The sequence below is a fragment of the Pelophylax lessonae genome, assembly GCF_965119305.1.
Source record: "Pelophylax lessonae genome assembly, chromosome: 4".
Taxonomy (NCBI): Eukaryota; Metazoa; Chordata; class Amphibia; order Anura; family Ranidae; genus Pelophylax; species Pelophylax lessonae.
This window is the reverse complement of record NC_138771.1, coordinates 309393-326302: the sequence shown is the minus strand read 5'-3', so window position 1 is coordinate 326302 and position 16910 is coordinate 309393. Positions and strand designations below refer to the sequence as shown.

The following is a 16910-nucleotide window of genomic DNA, read 5'->3' as shown; positions in this document are numbered from 1 at the left end:
TTATAAGTATTGGGGGGCTCATTCTAAGGATTGGTGGGCTCATTATAAGGATTGGGGGGCTCATTCTAAAGATTGGGGGGCTCATTCTAAGGATTGGGGGGCTCATTCTAAGGATTGGGGGGCTCATTCTAAGGATTGGGGAGATCATTCTAAGGATTGGGGAGCTCATTCTAAGTATTGGGGGGCTCATTCTAAGGATTGGGGGGGCTCATTCTAAGGATTGGGAGGCTCATTCTAAGGATTGGGGTGCTTATTATAAGGATTGGGGGGCTCATTCTAAGTATTGGGGGGCTCATTCTAAGGATTGGGGGGCTCATTCTAAGGATTGGGAGGCTCATTCTAAGGATTGGGGTGCTTATTATAAGGATTGGGGGGCTCATTCTAAGGATTGGGGGGCTCAATCTAAGGATTGGGGGGTTCATTCTAAGGATTGGGGGGCTCAATCTAAGGATTGGGGGGCTCATTCTAAGGATTGGGGGGTCATTATAAGGAATGGGGGGCTCATTATAAGGATTGGGGGGTCATTCTAAGGATTGGGGGGCTCATTCTAAGGATTGGGGGGCTCATTCTAAGTATTGGGGGGCCCCAATGACGGGGGCTCTTATTGTTCTGCAGCTTCGGGGATGTCACCCTGGAAGAAATGTGCAGGACAGCTCCGGATTTACCGGCTTCGGCAGATCATTGACTCTCCAGGTAGAAGCCAACATCAGGTTGTCTGTGATTGGACAGTCAGCGATGGCCACTCCCACATTTCTATTCTTACAGGTTCACCCTAAAATATATTCATTGGAAACCTGAGGCCAGGGTTTGCTCTCATGAAATAAAAATTTATTTATAAATCAGATCAGCTACAAATAATGGCGGTAGAATTATACGACCAATCCGGGAAGCCGGCACCAATTATTGGCTGTCATCCATTCCTCTACAACCCCAGGAATGGGGGCGTCATCCGCTCTGCTTGGATTGGGGAGATTCTCGGGAATGATGAATGTCTCTGCCTGGACTACTTTCCATAAATAACCCCAACCTGAAGGCCACCATTTCTAAATGCTCGGGGGAGGGGATACCACAAGCTAGGAATTCCCTACCAGCAAAGCTTGGCACTGGAAGGGAAGATTTCAGAGGACATTTAGAGTGAAGGTCCTGAGGTCGGCACCAGGACTTTCCCTACCTGGGCTCTGCTGGGGGACATTCAGGTCTTTGGGCTCTGCTGGGGGACTTTCCTTACCTGGGCTCTGCTGGGGGACATTCCTTACCTGGGCTCTGCTGGGGGACATTCAGGTCTTTGGGCTCTGCTGGGGGACATTCCTTACCTGGGCTCTGCTGGGGGACATTCCTTACCTGGGCTCTGCTGGGGGACATTCGGGTCTTCGGGCTCCTGCTTGGGTTTATCCGGGGTCGTCAGTTTCTCTTTCTGGAGTTTCTTCTTCTCAGCAGCGGCCTTCTTGGCCTCCAGCTGCCTCTGCCTGCAGGACTTGGCGGGTTCGGGAAGTTTGCGGACCTCTCGGGGGAAGGAGGAGAGAACCTGGAGTCCTCCTTTCCTGATCTTCTCTGCCTGAGCCTCCTCGCTCCCGAACTCATCTGTACTGCAGATCTTATATAGAGGCAGAACATGGAGCTGCTCATCCTCCGCGATCTTCCCCACCGTCCGGTTATCCTCCTTTGTCAGGGTGCAAACCTACAGAGAAAACACACCGGGGGTTATCTCAGTCCCATAGTACATGGGGGGGGGGGGGTATTATCATCCCATAGTACATGGGGGGGGGGTATTATCATCCCATAGTACATGGGGGGGGGGGGGGTATTATCATCCCATAGTACATGGGGGGGGGGTATTATCATCCCATAGTACATGGGGGGGGGGGTATTATCATCCCATAGTACATGGGGGGGGGGGGTATCATCATCCCATAGTACATGGGGGGGGGTATCATCATCCCATAGTACATGGGGGGGGTATCATCATCCCATAGTACATGGGGGGGGGGGTATTATCATCCCATAGTACATGGGGGGGGGGGGTATCATCATCCCATAGTACATGGGGGGGGGTATCATCATCCCATAGTACATGGGGGGGGTATCATCATCCCATAGTACATGGGGGGGGTATCATCATCCCATAGTACATTGGGGGGGGGGGGTTCTCAATCCCAATGTGAGGAACAACCATGGGTGAATAGGAAGGTGATCAGTAGGGATGGAGGTGATCAGTAGGGATGAAGGTGATCAGTGGGGATGAAGGTGATCAGTAGGGATGAAGGTGATCAGTAGGGATGAAGGGGATCAGTAGGGATGAAGGGGATCAGTAGGGATGAAGGTGATCAGTAGGGATGAAGGGGATCAGTAGGGATGAAGGGGATCAGTAGGGATGAAGGTGATCAGTAGGGATGAAGGTGATCAGTGGGGATGAAGGTGATCAGTAGGGATGAAGGTGATCAGTAGGGATGAAGGGGATCAGTAGGGATGAAGGGGATCAGTAGGGATGAAGGTGATCAGTAGGGATGAAGGGGATCAGTAGGGATGAAGGGGATCAGTAGGGATGAAGGTGATCAGTAGGGATGAAGGGGATCAGTAGGGATGAAGGGGATCAGTAGGGATGAAGGTGATCAGTAGGGATGAAGGTGATCAGTAGGGATGAAGGTGATCAATGGGGATGAAGGTGATCAGTGGGGATGAAGGGGATCAGTAGGGATGAAGGTGATCAGTAGGGAATGAAGGTGATCAGTAGGGATGAAGGTGATCAGTGGGGATGAAGGGGGTCAGTAGGGATGAAGGTGATCAGTAGGGATGAAGGTGATCAGTGGGGATGAAGGTGATCAGTAGGGATGAAGGTGATCAGTAGGGATGAAGGGGATCAGTAGGGATGAAGGGGATCAGTAGGGATGAAGGTGATCAGTAGGGATGAAGGGGATCAGTAGGGATGAAGGGGATCAGTAGGGATGAAGGTGATCAGTAGGGATGAAGGTGATCAGTAGGGATGAAGGTGATCAATGGGGATGAAGGTGATCAGTGGGGATGAAGGGGATCAGTAGGGATGAAGGTGATCAGTAGGGAATGAAGGTGATCAGTAGGGATGAAGGTGATCAGTAGGGATGAAGGTGATCAGTGGGGATGAAGGGGGTCAGTAGGGATGAAGGTGATCAGTAGGGATGAAGGTGATCAGTGGGGATGAAGGGGATCAGTAGGGATGAAGGTGATCAGTAGGGATGAAGGTGTGGTGGGGGGGAGCACCATGGGTGAATCAGGTGCAGCAGATTGCGAGGGCTCCAGGCTGTTGTAGGGATCGATCGATGGGCTCCAGGCTGTTGTAGGGATCGATCGATGGTCTCCTTACCACAGTGCAGCCATTGTAGAGATTGTGCTGATCTTTGTGTGCGTGGGCACAGAAATCCATACACGCCGTCACCCCGGAGAACGGCCGCCCCTCCTCCAGACCCAGCCGACAATCTATTGCCACTTCCTCATTGTTGACCTGAGAGAGAGAAAGAAAATAAAGTCAGTGAACCTCCACAGAGACAGACGATGATCTTTGCTGGCGATCGTTATGTGTGGGGAGGAAGTGACATCACTGGACGTTCCTCAGCCAATCACCGGCTACTGATTGTCATCGGCTGACTTCCTGTGGGCGATGGTTTATTGGGTCCGACCATCCATATTATAGGGGATGGTGGAGAGATTTCCCATAATTCCCAGGTCAGCTCCTGTCCACATGGGGGCGCTCTCCCCGCCTTTATATTCCAGAAACTTCCATAATATAAAGAATGGAGAGTGGAACCCTCGTGATGTCCACATGGAGGGTGCAGACCCGGGAGGTCCGGGGGGTCTGAGCTGCCAGGCGGTGAAATTCTCCAGCACTGACTGTAAACGGATCTCCCAGTTCTGGATGGACTGATAGTCATCCATGTCTTCCCATCCCCCCGATAATCATAGAGAAGTCTCCATGTCCCACAGGCCAACCAACTCCCTATCTGAGCCCCCTCAATAGATGAAATCTAACATGTCACTTCCTGTGCGTTTCCATGTCACTTCCTGTGCGTTTCCATGTCACTTCCTGTGCCTTTCCATGTCACTTCCTGTGCGTTTCCATGTCACTTCCTGTGCCTTTCCATGTCACTTCCTGTGCGTTTCCAAGACAGGGCTTGGTTGGTGAAGACGTTGGGCACGCGTTGGGCACGCCTTGCGTTGGGCACACACTGGGCACGCGTTGGGCACACATTGAGCGCACGTTGGGCACGCGTTGGGCACACATTGAGCACGCGTTGGGCACGCGTTGGGCACACATTGAGCGCACGTTGGGCACGCGTTGGGCACACATTGAGCGCACGTTGGGCACACGTTAGGCACACGTTGGGCACACGTTGGGACACGCATTGGGCACACATTGGGCACACGTTGGGCACATGTTGGGCACACGTTGGGCATGTGTTGGGCACACATTGGGCACATGTTGGGCATGCGTTGGGCACACGTTGGGCACGCGTTGGGCACGCATTGGGCACACGTTGGGCACATGTTGGGCATGCGTTGGGCACACATTGGGCACATGTTGGTCACACATTGGGCACATGTTGGCCACGCGTTGGGCACATGTTGGCCACGCGTTGGGCACGCGTTGGGCACATGTTGGGCATGCGTTGGGCACACATTGGGCACATGTTGGTCACACATTGGGCACACGTTGGGCACACATTGGGCACACATTGAACACACGTTGGGCACACATTGGGCACACGTTAGGCACATGTTGGGCACACATTGGGCACACGTTGAGCACACGTTGGGCACACATTGGGCACATGTTGGGCACACATTGGGCACACGTTGAGCACACGTTGGGCACACATTGGGCACACGTTAGGCACATGTTGGGCACACGTTAGGCACATGTTGGGCACAGGTTGAGCACACGTTGGGCACACATTGGGCACACGTTGGGCACACATTGGGCACACGTTGAGCACACGTTGGGCACACATTGGGCACAGGTTGGGCACACATTGGGCACACGTTAGGCACATGTTGGGCACACATTGGGCACACGTTGAGTACACGTTGAGCACACATTGGGCACACATTGGGCACATATTGGGCACATGTTGGGCACACATTGGGCACACGTTGAGCACACGTTGGGCACACATTGGGCACACGTTGAGCACACGTTGGGCACACATTGGGCACACGTTTGGCACACGTTTGGCACACATTGGGCACACGTTAGGCACATGTTGGGCACACATTGGGCACATGTTGGGCACACGTTAGGCACACGTTGGGCACATGTTGGGCACACGTTAGGCACATGTTGGGCACACATTGGGCACATGTTGGGCACATATTGGGCACATGTTGGGCACACGTTAGGCACACGTTTGGCACACATTGGGCACACGTTAGGCACATGTTGGGCACACATTGGGCACATGTTGGGCACACGTTGGGCACACGTTGAGCACACGTTGAGCACACGTTGGACGCGCGTTGGCAGGCGGTGTATATTTTACGATAAATCTCCATCTTCATGCAGGTGCCACATCACACAAATCCTCCTACAGGAGTCCTCTGAGGGTCCAAACCCCCTCCTCCACCTAGGTGCAATCTGTGGGCAGGAGAAGTGCATTGTGGGATACGGGAGGGTTGTGTCTGTTCACCCCACCCCAGAAAACCAGGATCCTCCCACCAACTCCCCTCTAGGTAGGTTCTATATCATAGTATATATATATATATAACTCTCCGCACTTCTGTAATCATAGTATATATATATATTACATAGTTAGTGAGGCTGAAAAAAGACATAAGTCCATCCAGTTCAACCTATGATGTGTGTGTTTGCTTTTAACCGTACATTGTATACCCCTGTATGTTGTACATTGTATATCCCTTTATGTTGTACATTGTATACCCCTGTATGTTGTACATTGTATACCCCCTGTATGTTGTACATTGTATACCCCCTGTATGTTGTACATTGTATACCCCTGTATGTTGTACATTGTATACCCCTGTATGTTGTACATTGTATACCCCTGTATGTTGTACATTGTATACCCCTGTATGTTGTACATTGTATACCCCTGTATGTTGTACATTGTATACCCCCTGTATGTTGTACATTGTATACCCCTGTATGTTGTACATTGTATACCCCTGTATGTTGTACATTGTATACCCCTGTATGTTGTACATTGTATACCCCTGTATGTTGTACATTGTATACCCCTGTATGTTGTACATTGTATACCCCTGTATGTTGTACATTGTATACCCCTGTATGTTGTACATTGTATACCCCCTGTATGTTGTACATTGTATACCCCTGTATGTTGTACATTGTATACCCCCTGTATGTTGTACATTGTATACCCCTGTATGTTGTACATTGTATACCCCCTGTATGTTGTACATTGTATACCCCCTGTATGTTGTACATTGTATACCCCTGTATGTTGTACATTGTATACCCCCTGTATGTTGTACATTGTATACCCCTGTATGTTGTACATTGTATACCCCTGTATGTTGTACATTGTATACCCCCTGTATGTTGTACATTGTATACCCCTGTATGTTGTACATTGTATACCCCTGTATGTTGTACATTGTATACCCCTGTATGTTGTGGTCTCTAAGGTGTCCATCTAATAGTTTTTTGAAACTATCGATGCTCCCTGCTGATACGACTGCTTGTGGAAGAGAATTCCACATCCTTACCGCTCTTACAGTGAAGAACCCCTTACGCACTTTAAGGTTAAACCGCCTTTCCTCTACTTTTAGTGAGTGGCCACGTGTCTTATTGTATCTCCTTTCTCTGAATAGTTTGTTCCTTATGCCAGGGTCACCAGTACAGTATTTGTACATTGATATCATATCCCCCCTCAATCGTCTCTTCTCCAGAGAGAATAAGTTCAGTGCTTGTAGTCTTTCCTCATAGCTGATGCCCTCCATTCCCCTAATTATTTTTGTTGCCCTTCTCTGGACTTTCTCCAGTTCCAGCACATCCTTCCTGAGGACCGGTGCCCAGAACTGGACAGCATACTCCAGATGTGGCCGGACCAGAGTCTTGTAGAGTGGGAGAATAATCTCTTTATTTCTGGAGTGAATCCCCTTTTTTATACATCCCAGTATTCTGTTGGCTTTGCTTGCGGCGGCTTGGCATTGCATGCCACTGCCAAGCTTGTTGTCTACCAGTACCCCCAGGTCCTTTTCCATCCTAGACTCACCCAGAGGTCCCCCCCCCTAGTGAGTAGCTTGCTTTCTGGTTTCTGGCACCCAAGTGCATTACTTTACATTTATCAACATTAAACCTCATCTGCCATGTAGTTGCCCCCCCCCACCCCGTTATTTTGTTCAGGTCCACTTGTAAGGTTTCCACATCCTGCATAGAAGATATTGGCATGCTTAGTTTAGTATCATCCGCAAATACTGAGATTGTACTAGATATCCCCTCCTCTAGATCATTTATGAATAAATTAAACAGGATTGGCCACAGGACAGAACATTGGGGGACCCCACTTGCCACACCCGCCCAATCCGAGTACTCCCCATTAATCACCACCCTCTGGACCCTCCCCTGGAGCCAGTTCTCTATCCAGGTACTCACCTTATGGTCCATACCTATCTTCCTTAGTTTGTACAGTAAGCGTTTGTGGGGAACGGTGTCAAAGGCCTTTGCAAAGTCCAGATACACCACATCCACAGACCTTCCTTTATCCAGATACACCACATCCACAGACCTTCCTTTATCCAGATACACCACATCCACAGACTTACCTTTATCCAGATACACTCCATCCACAGACCTTCCTTTATCCAGATACACCACATCCACAGCCCTTCCTTTATCTAGGTGGCAGCTCACTTCATCGTAGAAGGTTAATAGATTGGTTTGGCACGAACGATTTTTCATGAATCCATGCTGATTACTACTTATAATACCGTTTTCATTACTAAAGTCTTGTATGTGGTCCCTTATCATCCCCTCCAAAATTTTGCAGACTACTGATGTTAGGCTGACCGGCCTATAGTTACCCGGGATATATCTCGGCCCCTTTTTAAATATTGGTACCACGTTGGCTTTTTTCCAATCAGCTGGCACCATACCCGTCTGTAAACTATCCTTAAAGATCAAGAATAACGGTCTTGCAATCACCTGGCTGAGCTCATTTAGAACCCTCGGGTGCAAGCCATCCGGTCCCGGGGATTTATTTATGTTAAGTTTCTCTAGTTTAGCTCTAAGTCTATCTTCTGTTAGCCATGGCGGCACTTCCTGAGGTGTATTATTTAGTTCGGCCTTACAAGCTGGGTTCGTGTAGACCCCCGATTCCTTTGTGAAGACTGAAGAAAAGAAATTATTTAACACTTCCGCCTTTTCTCTGTCCTCAGTGGCCATATTTCCCTTATCATCTTTTATGGGGCCAATGTGTTCTGGCCTCGCTTTCTTACTGTTTATATACTTAAAGAACTTCTTGGGGTTCTTTTTACTCTCCTCCGCTATATGTCTCTCGTGTTCTATTTTAGCCGCCCTGATTTCATCTTTACATTTCTTATTGCACTCTTTGTAATGCTTAAATGCTGCCAATGACCCCTCAGCCTTGTATTTTTTGAAGGCCTTTTCTTTAGCTCTAATATACATTTTTATGTTGGAGTTTAGCCACCCAGGGTTTAGTTTTGCTCTTTTAAATTTATTTCCCTGTGGAATGCACTGGTCAATCCCCTTGTTTAGTATGCTCTTGAAGCACTCCCATTTTTCCTCCGTGTTCTTTGTTCCCAGGGTTCTATCCCAATTGATATTTTCTAGCAGTGAGCGCAGTTTAGGGAAATTGGCTCTTTTGAAATTCAGTGTCCTTATATTACCCCTCTGTTTCCTATTACTATGATTAATACTGAAACCAATTGACCTATGGTCACTGTTTCCTAAGTTGTCCCGTATTTCTATATCCGTGATCAGGTCTGTATTGTTGGTAATCAGTAGGTCAAGTACCGCATTGTTTCTTGTCGGTGCATTCACCATCTGACCCATGAAATTGTCCTGCAAAACATTTAGGAACTGCCGAGCCTTGGCTGAGTGCGCGGTTCCTTCTGCCCAGTCTATATCAGGATAATTAAAGTCCCCCATTATAATGACATTTCCCATCCTTGCTGCCAATCCTATCTGTAACATGAGGTCCGCCTCACCCTCCTCACTCTGGTTGGGGGGCCTATAGCATACGCCCAATATTACCTTCCCCACCGTGCCTTTCCTTTGAAGCTCTACCCATAGGGATTCTGCCTCGTCCATAGCTCCATTAATATCATCCCTCATATTTACCTGTATACTGTTCTTAATATACAAACATACCCCTCCCCCTTTTTTACCCTCTCTATCTCTGCAATAAAGGGAATACCCCTGAATGGTCGCCATCCAGTCATGAGAGCTGTCAAACCAAGTCTCAGTTATCCCCACAAAATCTAAGTCCTCCTCAAACATCAGCAGCTCCAGCTCTCCCATCTTGTTGGCCAGGCTTCTGGCATTGGTATATAAGCCTCGTAATTTTGATGTTTTTAGGCTGCTCTCTTGATTTTTCCCCGTACCCACCCTGGGTATAGGAGCTCCGAACACCCTACCGCTAATGCGCACATCTGTAATCATAGTATATATATATATATATATCTCTCCGCACTTCTGTAATCATAGTATATATATATATATAACTCTCCGCACTTCTGTAATCATAGTATATATATATATATAACTCTCCGCACTTCTGTAATCATAGTATATATATATATATATATCTCCGCACTTCTGTAATCATAGTATATATATATATATATAACTCTCCGCACTTCTGTAATCATAGTATATATATATATATATCTCTCCGCACTTCTGTAATCATAGTATATATATATATATAACTCTCCGCACTTCTGTAATCATAGTATATATATATATATAACTCTCCGCACTTCTGTAATCATAGTATATATATATATATATCTCTCCGCACTTCTGTAATCATAGTATATATATATATATATAACTCTCCGCACATCCATAGTCACGTTACATAGACAGAAATGATTACCTGATTGGTGTAGGCCTGGGGGGCCAGCTGCTTGTACACCGGGGCCACCTTGGTGGCCAAATTCTGGAAGCTGTCCTTCAGCAAATCCTCCTGAAAATACGACAGAGAGATGGATGAGTGACCTGAAGGAGTATATATGATATATATTGTCTCCTAGCTGTGGGGGTATATACTATATACTGTACATGGTATACATGATATATATTGTCTCCTAGCTGTGGGGGTATATACTATATACTGTACATGGTATACATGATATATATTGTCCCCTGACTGTGGGGGTATATACTATATACTGTACATGGTATACATTATATATATTGTCTCCTAGCTGTGGGGGTATATACTATATACTGTACATGGTATACATGATATATATTGTATATATTTAGGTGGACGGCCATGTCTTGGTAGGGGCCCGGCCGGTCAGTTTAGGTGGATGGCCATGTCTTGGTAGAGGCCCGGCTGGTCAGTTTAGGTGGATGGCCATGTCTTGGTAGGGGCCCGGCCGGTCAGTTTAGGTGGACGGCCATGTCTTAGTAGGGGCTCGGCCGGTCAGTTTAGGTGGACGGCCATGTCTTAGTAGGGGCCCGGTTGGTCAGTTTAGGTGGACGGCCATGTCTTGGTAGGGGCCCGGCCGGTCAGTTTAGGTGGACGGCCATGTCTTGGTAGGGTTGCAGTTGGGCCATACTCTTTCCATTTTCCCATGATGGATTGAGCAGCGCTCCGTGAGATGGTCAAAGCTTGGGAGATTGTTTTATAACCTAACCCTGCTTTACACTTCTCCACAACTTTATCCCTGACCTGTCTGGGGGGTTCCTTGGCCTTCATGATGCTGTTTGTTCACTAAGGTTCTCTAACAAACCTCTGAAGGATTCACAGAACAGCTGTATTTATACTGAGATTACATTACACACAGGGGGACTCTATTTACTAATTTGGTGACTTCTGAAGGAAATTGGTTCCACTAGATTGTAGTTCGGGGTATCAGAGTAAAGGGGGGTGAATACAAATGCAGCCACACTTTTCACAGATTTATTTGTATCATTTATCATTTTCCTTCCACTTCACAATTATGGACACTTTGTGTCGGTCTATCACATAAAATCCCAATAAAATACATTTCTGGGGGTAACATGAGAAAATGTGGAGAATTTCAGGGGTGTGAATACTTTTTCCAGGTTCGGTATATACTGTATACAGGTGATTGGGCCAGGCTGGAGAAGTGTAATCAGTTATAAATCCAGAGCCGGAGTCCCGCTTTAATGTAACCGAGTTCATAGAGCCATTTTAGACCTCATCCCAGATCATCACATGGATGGATGGATGGGTGGATAGAGGGAGGGAGGGATGAATGAATGAATGGATGGATGGATGGACGGAGGGAGGGATGGATGGAGGGAGGGAGAGATGAATGGATGGAGGGTGGGAGGGATGGATGGATGGAGGGTGGGAGGGATGGATGGATGGATGAATGGATGGGTGGGTGGATGGAAGGATTGATGGATGGAGGGATTAATGGATAGAGGGATGGATGGATGGATGGATAGAGGGATGGATGGATGGATGGATAGAGGGATGGATGGATGGGTGGATAGAGGGATGGATGGATGGATGGGTGGATGTACGGATGGATAGAGGGATGGATGGGTGGATAGAGGGATGGATGGATAGAGGGATGGATGGGTGGGTGGATGGATGGGTGGATGGATAGAGGGATGGATGGATAGAGGGATGGATAGAGGGATGGATGGGTGGATAGAGGGATGGATGGATGGGTGGATGGATAGAGGGATGGATGGATGGATAGAGGGATGGATGGATGGATGGGTGGATGGATAGAGGGATGGATGGATGGATGGATAGAGGGATGGATGGATGGATAGAGGGATGGATGGGTGGATGGATAGAGGGATGGATGGATGGATGGATGGATAGAGGGATGGATAGAGCGATGGATGGATGGATGGATGGGTGGATGTACGGATGGATAGAGGGATGGATGGATAGAGGGATGGATGGGTGGATAGAGGGATGGATGGATGGATGGATAGAGGGATGGATGGGTGGGTGGATGGATGGGTGGATGGATAGAGGGATGGATGGATGGGTGGATGTACAGATGGATAGAGGGATGGATGGATAGAGGGATGGATGGGTGGATAGAGGGATGGATGGATGGATGGGTGGATGGATAGAGGGATGGATGGATGGATGGATAGAGGGATGGATGGATGGATGGATAGAGGGATGGATGGGTGGATGGATAGAGGGATGGATGGGTGGATGGATAGAGGGATGGATGGATGGATGGATAGAGGGATGGATGGATGGATGGATAGAGGGATGGATGGGTGGATGGATAGAGGGATGGATGGATGGGTGGATGGATAGAGGGATGGATGGATGGATGGATGGATAGAGGGATGGATGGATGGATAGAGGGATTGATGGATAGAGGGATGGATGGATAGAGGGATGGATGGGTGGATGGATAGAGGGATGGATGGATGGATAGAGGGATGGATGGATAGAGGGATGGATGGATGGATGGATGGGTGGATGGATAGAGGGATGGATGGGTGGATGGATAGAGGGATGGATGGATGGATGGATGGATAGAGGGATGGATGGGTGGATAGAGGGATGGATGGATGGATAGAGGGATGGATGGGTGGGTGGATGGATGGGTGGATGGATGGATGGGTGGATGTACGGATGGATGGGTGGATGGATAGAGGGATGGATGGATGGATGGATAGAGGGATGGATGGATGGGTGGATGGATAGAGGGATGGATGGATGGATGGGTGGATGGATAGAGGGATGGATGGGTGGATGGATAGAGGGATGGATGGATGGATGGATAGAGGGATGGATGGGTGGATGGATAGAGGGATGGATGGATGGATGGATAGAGGGATGGATGGATGGATAGAGGGATGGATGGGTGGATGGATAGAGGGATGGATGGATGGATGGATGGATAGAGGGATGGATAGAGCGATGGATGGATGGATGGATGGGTGGATGTACGGATGGATAGAGGGATGGATGGATAGAGGGATGGATGGGTGGATAGAGGGATGGATGGATGGATGGATAGAGGGATGGATGGGTGGGTGGATGGATGGGTGGATGGATAGAGGGATGGATGGATGGGTGGATGTACAGATGGATAGAGGGATGGATGGATAGAGGGATGGATGGGTGGATAGAGGGATGGATGGATGGATGGGTGGATGGATAGAGGGATGGATGGATGGATGGGTGGATAGAGGGAGGGAGGGATGAATGAATGAATGGATGGATGGATGGACGGAGGGAGGGATGGATGGAGGGAGGGAGAGATGAATGGATGGAGGGTGGGAGGGATGGATGGATGGAGGGTGGGAGGGATGGATGGATGGATGAATGGATGGGTGGGTGGATGGAAGGATTGATGGATGGAGGGATTAATGGATAGAGGGATGGATGGATGGATGGATGGATAGAGGGATGGATGGATGGGTGGATAGAGGGATGGATGGATGGATGGGTGGATGTACGGATGGATAGAGGGATGGATGGGTGGATAGAGGGATGGATGGATAGAGGGATGGATGGGTGGGTGGATGGATGGGTGGATGGATAGAGGGATGGATGGATAGAGGGATGGATAGAGGGATGGATGGGTGGATAGAGGGATGGATGGATGGGTGGATGGATAGAGGGATGGATGGATGGATAGAGGGATGGATGGATGGATGGGTGGATGGATAGAGGGATGGATGGATGGATGGATAGAGGGATGGATGGATGGATAGAGGGATGGATGGGTGGATGGATAGAGGGATGGATGGATGGATGGATGGATAGAGGGATGGATAGAGCGATGGATGGATGGATGGATGGATGGGTGGATGTACGGATGGATAGAGGGATGGATGGATAGAGGGATGGATGGGTGGATAGAGGGATGGATGGATGGATGGATAGAGGGATGGATGGGTGGGTGGATGGATGGGTGGATGGATAGAGGGATGGATGGATGGGTGGATGTACAGATGGATAGAGGGATGGATGGATAGAGGGATGGATGGGTGGATAGAGGGATGGATGGATGGATGGGTGGATGGATAGAGGGATGGATGGATGGATGGATAGAGGGATGGATGGATGGATGGATAGAGGGATGGATGGGTGGATGGATAGAGGGATGGATGGGTGGATGGATAGAGGGATGGATGGATGGATGGATAGAGGGATGGATGGATGGATGGATAGAGGGATGGATGGGTGGATGGATAGAGGGATGGATGGATGGGTGGATGGATAGAGGGATGGATGGATGGATGGATAGAGGGATGGATGGATGGATAGAGGGATTGATGGATAGAGGGATGGATGGATAGAGGGATGGATGGGTGGATGGATAGAGGGATGGATGGATGGATAGAGGGATGGATGGATAGAGGGATGGATGGATGGATGGATGGGTGGATGGATAGAGGGATGGATGGGTGGATGGATAGAGGGATGGATGGATGGATGGATGGATAGAGGGATGGATGGGTGGATAGAGGGATGGATGGATGGATAGAGGGATGGATGGGTGGGTGGATGGATGGGTGGATGGATGGATGGGTGGATGTACGGATGGATGGGTGGATGGATAGAGGGATGGATGGATGGATGGATAGAGGGATGGATGGATGGGTGGATGGATAGAGGGATGGATGGATGGATGGGTGGATGGATAGAGGGATGGATGGGTGGATGGATAGAGGGATGGATGGATGGATGGATAGAGGGATGGATGGGTGGATGGATAGAGGGATGGATGGATGGATGGATAAAGGGATGGATGGATGGATGGAGGCTTCTCCTTCTTTGGTGTTGGACCCATGAAGCGGTTATCTTCGGTGCTCTTCACCTTTATTACCATCAATAGAAACCAGCAAAGAAGAAGTCCCGGCTCACACTGTGCAGTGCGGGGAAACCCTGCAAATCAGAGCCGGTTACCACATTGCTCCAGAATCGCACACTGAGATCTGAGAATCGCTGGGGGGGGGGGGGGGTGAATGTAAAGTTAATGACACCCCCTGATTGGTTGGCAGATGAACTGTGATTGGTGCAGGAATCGGATGTAGAGGTGAGATCAGCCTTCCCATTCCCACCAGTGCTGGGATTATGGAAAACATGGCGGCCATCAGGAAGGTGATGAAGATGAAGGAGGGATGAATGGAGGGAGGGATGGATGGAGGGTGGGATGGATGGAGGGAGGGAGGGATGGATGGAGGGTGGGATGGATGGAGGGAGGGATGGATGGAGGGTGGGAGGGTGGGATGGATGGAGGGAGGGATGGATGGATGGAGGGTGGGAGGGAGGGATGGATGGATGGAGGGTGGGAGGGTGGGATGGATGGAGGGTGGGAGGGATGGATGGATGGAGGGTGGGAGGGAGGGATGGATGGATGGAGGGTGGGAGGGTGGGATGGATGGAGGGAGGGAGGGATGGATGGATGGAGGGATGGAGGGTGGGAGGGAGGGATAACGGCCACCTACCTCCTTAGGATGATCTCCTACCAGCCGGAACTTCCTGGGGGTCTTGCTGCGAGCGTATTTGCACCCATTGAAGTACATACTCCAGGAACATCCGAAGGAGAAGGAGGCTCCGCAGGAGTTGGGGTCCTTCCCTTGACAGGCGCAGGTCCGGCTACAACACAGGAAATGAATGGGAAGAAATTTCCGGTCACTGATAAAGAAAACATTCAACCAGAAACCAAAACTTTATAATATTCGGGACATCGAGAAATGTCATCCCCTCCCCCCCCCAATGTCTAAATTGTGTCCTGAATTCCTCCTGAAAAATATCAGAGAACTTCCTAACATGAGGGGAGACTTCTACAGACGTCTGTATCTGCAGTGTGGGGTCACCTAAGGTATTACTGTCTGTATATCTGCAGTGTGGGGTCACCTAAGAAAATGCCGTCTCAGGAGATAAGAATTGCCAGGGAGGAATCTTTTCCGTGTCATTCATTCTGCGGATCTCTGCTCTGTGAAGCACTTCTGCTTCTTCTGGAATATTCCTCACCAGTTATGGGGGTGGAGCTCTGACATGAAAGAAAGCCGCCTCCTCTAGTAAGATAGCCGCCTCCTCTAGTAAGATGGCTGCCTCCTCTAGTAAGATGGCCGCCTCGTCTAGTAAGATGGCCGCCTCCTCTAGTAAGATGGCCGCCTCCTCTAGTAAGATAGCCGCCTCCTCTAGTAAGATGGCCGCCTCCTCTAGTAAGATAGCCGCCTCCTCTAGTAAGATGCCGCCTCCTCTAGTAAGATGGCCGCCTCCTCTAGTAAGATGGCCGCCTCCTCTAGTAAGATAGCCGCCTCCTCTAGTAAGATAGCCGCCTCCTCTAGTATGATAGCCGCCTCCTCTAGTATGATAGCCGCCTCCTCTAGTGAGATAGCCGCCTCCTCTAGTAAGATGGCCACCTCCTCTAGTAAGATGGCCGCCTCCTCTAGTAAGATAGCCGCCTCCTCTAGTAAGATAGCCACATCCTCTAGTAAGATAGCCACATCCTCTAGTAAGATGGCCGCCTCCTCTAGTAAGATAGCCGCCTCCTCTAGTAAGATAGCCACATCCTCTAGTAAGATGGCCGCCTCCTCTAGTAAGATGGCCGCCTCCTCTAGTAAGATAGCCGCCTCCTCTAGTAAGATAGCCACATCCTCTAGTAAGATGGCCGCCTCCTCTAGTAAGATAGCCGCCTCCTCTAGTAAGATAGCCGCCTCCTCTAGTAAGATGCCGCCTCCTCTAGTAAGATGGCCGCCTCCTCTAGTAAGATGGCCGCCTCCTCTAGTAAGA

At 49.3% G+C, this 16910-nt stretch overlaps 1 protein-coding gene across 3 annotated transcripts in view; it reads right to left on the bottom strand.

Annotated features, from left to right (window-relative positions):
- TET3 (tet methylcytosine dioxygenase 3) overlaps window positions 1-16910 on the bottom strand; it is a 167998-nt gene that overhangs the window by 13825 nt on the left and 137263 nt on the right. For all 3 annotated transcript variants that reach the window (XM_082257033.1, XM_082257034.1, XM_082257035.1), the window contains 4 exons: window positions 15617-15767; window positions 10071-10160; window positions 3338-3475; window positions 1342-1678 (listed from right to left, as the gene is read on the bottom strand). In XM_082257033.1, the coding sequence (XP_082113159.1) occupies window positions 1342-1678; window positions 3338-3475; window positions 10071-10160; window positions 15617-15767 (716 nt within the window). The remainder of the gene's footprint in view (window positions 1-1341; window positions 1679-3337; window positions 3476-10070; window positions 10161-15616; window positions 15768-16910) is intronic.